Raw genomic sequence first — 5585 nt, forward strand, 5'->3', positions numbered from 1 at the left:
TGAGATGCAGTGTCACTCTTGTTGCCCAGGCTGGAGTGCAGTGGTGCAATCTCAGCTCACTGCAGCTTCCACCTCCCGGGTTCAAGCGATTTTCCTGCCTCAGCCTCCTGAGTAGCTGGGATTACAGGCGCATGCCACCACGCCCAGCTAATTTTTGTATTTTTAGTAGAGACGGGGTTTCACCATGTTGGCCAGGCTGGTCTTGAACTCCTGATCTAGTGATCCGCCCACCTAGGCCTCCCAAAGTGCTGGGATTACAAGCGTGAGCCACCATGCCTGGCCTGGGCAATATAAAAGTTTGGAATGAGCCATTAGACTCTAAAAAGAAGGTATGATGAAAAAAAAGAAAACTTTGTTTTTATGTAGCACCCAGACCCAGGTTGACTTTCCACTCCTTCCCTCATTGGCTACATGATCTCAGGCAAGTTAATCCATCTCTCAGAAACTTTCTTTTCCACTGTGAAGATTGCATGAGCGAACACCTAGGGCAGAAAGGTGCCACCCTTGTTCCTGCTTGGATTCTACACACATTTGGAAATGAAATAATATTTTTCTTTATCAACTGAGAAGGTCAAAATAAAAAACTCAGCACACGTGGTACATCAGAAAAAGAGCCATGGGTCCAGACTCTCAGCACCAAATATGGAAGAGTTTTGAGAAGGATAAAGCTAAAATCTCAAACTCAATAACCTAAGGAGAGGAAGACTGGGCTTTCAGATTGGGCTTCCCTCCCCCAGAAGCAGCTGAGGATGGCCTCACTAGAATGTTTTTAGACTGAGGCCTGTCACTCACAATGGGATAGAAGGAAGAGACTCATATTAAGCTCCCCTGTTCTGAAGGTTCCTACTCCAAGACCAGATCATCTTTTACAAAACCCTCAAAACCCAGGGCTACCATTTTTCACCCTCTCAACGTGGGAAAGAACAAGGGAATTTAGTAATTAAAGGGGAGAACTCGACTGGACACAGTGGTTCAGGCCTATAATCTCGACACTTTGGGAGGCCAAGGTGGGAGGACTGCTTGAGCCCAAGTTTCAGACCAGCCTGGACAACATGGCATGAAGTCTCTACAAAAAATAAAAATAAAAACAATTAGCCAGGCATGGTGGCACGCGCCTATGGTCCCAGTTTCTTGGGAGGCTGAGGCAGGTGGTTTGCTTGAGCCCAGGAGGTCAAGGCTGCAGTGAGCTGTGATCACACCACTGCACTCCAGTCTGGATGACAGTAAGATCCTACCTTGGGAAAAAAAAAATAAAAGACCTCGCGTGGTGGCTTACACCTGTAATCCCAGCAGTTTGAGAGGCCGAGGCAGGTGGATCACTTGAACCTGGGAGACAGAGGTTGCAGTGAGCCGAGATCACACCACTGCACTCCAGCCTGGGCAATAGAGTGAGACTCCATCTCAAGAAAAAAGAAAAAAAAAAAAGCGAGACAGCTAGAGCTAAACTGCTTGGGTTTGAGTTCTGGTGGTGTCACTTGTTAACTGTGTGAACTTGGGCAATTTTAATATTCCTGTGCTTCCTAAGTCAATCCCACAATCTCATATACACACACAAACTCTCACCCAATCACAAACATATACAGAGTCACACAAACACACCCATAATCTCACACAATACACAGCCACATAAGCACAAAGATAGATGGTCACATACAATTACACCAACAGAGATAAACAATCACACACAATCACACACATAGTAGCATACCACACAAGTCACACATCTTGTCACAATTACCCATACAAAACTATACCTACAGAGGCAGATGGTCATAGTCGCACAATCACACTTGCTGTCACATTCAAACGCAGTTGTATCCTCAGAAACAGGTGGTCACATAAAAACACACATGCATTTACACAATGTCACACCCCAGCCTCTCATAAACACACAGCTACACCTGCAGAGACAGTCACACACAAACGCACATATTCACAGTTTCACCCCCAGACACAAATGGTTACAGTCACACACAACCGGGCGCACGCGCACAAACACACACAGTGACACAAGATCACATTCTGTCACACCCGCAGCCTGTCACATAGTTGGTAACACAGTGAAACACACAAGGCCTCCCCAGCGACACCTGCCGGGTTCCCATCCCTGGTGCGTCCGGTCCACCCGGAGCCTGCCCTTGACCTCCCGCTGTCACTCGGGGGCCGGCCCCACTCACCTCCCGGCGCCGCGGGCTCTGCAAACGGGCCCCGCGACCAAGACCCGCGACGTCACCTCCCAGAATCCTCCGCGAGGAGGAGCGAGGCGAGGACTGAGCCGTGCAGGATTCTGAGCTCTGCGAGATCTGAGCCAGCGACACCGCATTCCCCATGGACCCCGCGAACCACGAGCCCCAGAATGCTTTGCGATACTGCCGTCATCGTTGAACTACACCTCCCAGAGAACCCCGCGGCCCCCTCCACTGCGCGCCTGCGCCGCGGGGGCTGGCACAGGAGGGGGCTGTGTGCGATCCCTGGCGCTCGAGTGAGAGTGAGCTGCTGTGTGGGGCAGAGCTGCCAGGCTGCGCGCTGGGCTGACTGGTTGAATGCTTGGTTGTGGTGGTTCGTGTGTGACTGTTGCTGCACACCTTTAGGCTTGCCCACTAAAGGAGCGGCGAATTTTGTCAGTGCAGGGAGCTTCTGTATTTTAAATCACGTCCCGTGATTGTGGGTAGCTGAATGTGAAAGTGATTGTGGATGAAAGAGACTGTGGCTGACATTGGGGGTGACCCTTTCTGTTACTGTGAGGATACCACTGATCCGACGTGTGTATCTGACTGTCTCCCGGTCTCACTGTTCCTTCACCTCCACTCCTGCCATGGGCCGTGTTTGTGTTGTTGTTGTTGTTGTTGTTGTTCCGGGTTTGTGGTGTTGTTGTTGTTGTTGTTGTTGTTGTTGTTGTTGTTCCGGGTTTGTGGTGGTGGTGGTGTTGTTGTTGTTGTTGTTGTTGTTTTGAGGCTATCTTGGCGCTCACTGCAACCTTCGCCTCCCAGGTTCAAGCGATTGTAGTGCCTCAGCCTCCCCAGTAGCTGGGACTACAGGAGCCCGCCACCATACCCGGCTAATTTTTGCATTTTTAGTAGAGAAGGGGTTTCTCCATGTTGGCCAGGATGATCTGGAACTCCTGGCCTCAAACCATCCGCCCACCTCGGCCTCCCAAAGTGAGGGGACCATAAGCATGAGCTACAACGCCCGGCCTGTTATCCTCATTTGTATGCCCCATCTCTGCCTGTACCTAATGTGATGCCAGTCACAGAAGGGTGATTAGATTTCATTACTCTGAGGTTGCTTGTTTGCACCAGAGTCGTAAGTAGTTTGGTAGTCGATAGCCCTGGTGTTCCTCCTGCTGTTGTTTCCACCTTTTCACTCTACAACTTTAGGGCCCAGCTTTAAGAAAACTGCCCACAGTCAGGACAAGAATGTGAGCCCCTGAGTGAAAAAGTTCCAGACTAAAGCAGCATTCTTCCCCATCCCCAGTCCCTGAAAGATCTGAAAGGTGCATCCATGTCAAGATCCTAGTAAGTCAAGATTCTTATGTGGAAGCAAGGGAAAGTTCTTGAGAATGCCTCCTTGGAAAATACGTCCTCCAATCCCCTGCCACAGAGAGCCCTCTAATTGCTAAGGCTAGAGAATCTTCTACAAAAGGAGCGTGGATGTTAGAACTGATTGCTGTTTACTCTGTGAAATTGGGCTTTATTACTTTCAGAAGAAATCAGATTTTTTTTTTTTAAGGCTCTACAAACATGTAATGGTTGGGTTGCTTTAATGGGGAAGTTTACAAACTCAGTGTTTTTTGGATGATAATTGTGGTTTGGTACTTGACAATTAGATTAAACAGTTCTTCTCTGGACTTAATTATCAGGAAAGTTAGAGATCATCTTGGATGTTTCATACCAAGGTGCTGAAATTTAAGATTCTCCATTCTTTTTGTAGAGACAGGGTCTCTGTCACCCAGGAGTGCAGTGGGGCCATTTTGGCTCACTGCAGCCTTGACTTCCTGAGCTCAAGCTCAACCACAGATGCATGCCACCACGCCTGGCAAAGTTTTTAATTTTTTGTAGGGGTGTATATGACTGTCTCCTTATATGTCAGTGATTATTGGAAGGACTTTTGTCCTTTATTTTTCTTATATCACCAAGTCCAACACTAGTTTGAGTTCGGTCATTTCCACAGATTAGGCAGTGGTTCTGAAAGTATGCCAACCATGTGGCTGCACTGCTAAAACAAATAATGGTAGTGCTCTGTTCATCATGGTCTAGTCAAGAATTTAATTACAGGAAACTGATGACATAATATTGAAGGGCTGAAAGAGCACAAAGGGAGAGATTTATAACTTGAGGAAACAGCTAACACTCTAGAGCTTGGAGAACAAAAAGGAAGAGATGGATTTGCCACAACCTAAGAGCTCTGAGGAGGGGGTCTCAGCCTGGCAGTAACTGGTTTTGGCAGTCTAGTGCCTAGAAAAAGATAAAGCATAATTTTCTTTGGCCTTTCTTATTAAGATATTTTAAATGAATCCATACTGTAGTATTAATGCTAGTGAAGAATCTCTTTACACAATAATTCATGAATTTCAAACCCATATAAATAAAAAATCCGGCCGGGCGTGATGGCTCACACCTGTAATCCCAGCACTTTAGGAGGGCAAGATGGGTGGATCACGAGGTCAGGAGATCGAAACCATTCTGATTAACATGGTGAAACCCCGTCTCTACTAAAAATACAAAAAAATTAGCTGAGCGTGGTAGCAGGCACCTGTAGTCCCAGCTACTTAGAAGGCTAAGGCAGGAGAATGGCGTGAACCCAGGAGGCAGAGGTTGCAGTGAGCTGAGATCAAGCCATTGCACTCCAGCCTTGGCAACAGAGCGAGACTCAGTCTCAAAAAAAAAATTGTGGAGAAGATAGTTTGCATTTAATGGGTGACTTCTAAGATCCAAGAACTGTGTAATTTCCTTTGTAAATGTTCTCATTTGTTACAATACTAAAAAATTAATATTTTTATCCAATCTTACAGTTGGGGGAGTTGGAGTACAGAGGTGTGACAACTTAAAAAAGTTCAGATATGCTGGTATGGGACAGGAAGCAACACTATTTACTTCTCTTTGGCATACATGCCCATGAAGGTAATAAGGCTGATCTTCCTTTATCAGAGCAGTGGTCTTTAAAATGTTTTGCTCTATTCCTCTTGAAACAATTTCAAAAAATAATAAAGCCTTTTCACATTGTTAAATAATGCAAAGATATCATTTCTAGCATTTTGTGTGTGTGTGTGTGAGATGGAGTCTCACTCTGTCGCCCAGGCTGGAGTGCAATGGCACAGTCTCGGCTCACTGCAACCTCCACCTCCTGAGTTCAAGTGATTCTCCTGCCTCAGCCTCCCAAGTAGCTGGGACTACAGGCACGTGGCACCACACCTGGCTAATTTTTGTATTTTTAGTAGAGATGGGGTTTAGCCCCGTTGGCCAGGTTTGTGTCGAACGCCTGACCTCATGATCCGCCTGCCTTGCACTCCCAAAGTGCTGGGATTACAGGCATGAGCCACGGTGCCCAGCCTCTAGCTTTTTTTTTTTTTTTTTTTTTTTTTTTTT

The 5585-nt window shown here is 46.8% G+C and overlaps 1 protein-coding gene across 3 annotated transcripts in view; it reads right to left on the reverse strand.

Moving 5' to 3' along the window:
- Window positions 1–2351, reverse strand: part of ZNF527 (zinc finger protein 527) — a 24380-nt gene extending 22029 nt beyond the window's left edge. The window contains exon 1 of one of the 3 annotated variants that reach the window (XM_017870600.1): window positions 2178–2351. In XM_017870600.1, the coding sequence (XP_017726089.1) occupies window positions 2178–2330 (153 nt within the window). In that variant the 5' untranslated portion in view covers window positions 2331–2351. The remainder of the gene's footprint in view (window positions 1–2177) is intronic. The other 2 variants (XM_017870601.1, XM_017870602.1) reach the window with 2 other exon arrangements.
- Window positions 2352–5585: the final 3234 nt, after the last annotated feature.

The sequence above is a fragment of the Rhinopithecus bieti genome, unplaced genomic scaffold (genome assembly GCF_001698545.2).
Source record: "Rhinopithecus bieti isolate Rb0 unplaced genomic scaffold, ASM169854v2 scaffold_5002, whole genome shotgun sequence".
Lineage (NCBI taxonomy): Eukaryota > Metazoa > Chordata > Mammalia > Primates > Cercopithecidae > Rhinopithecus > Rhinopithecus bieti.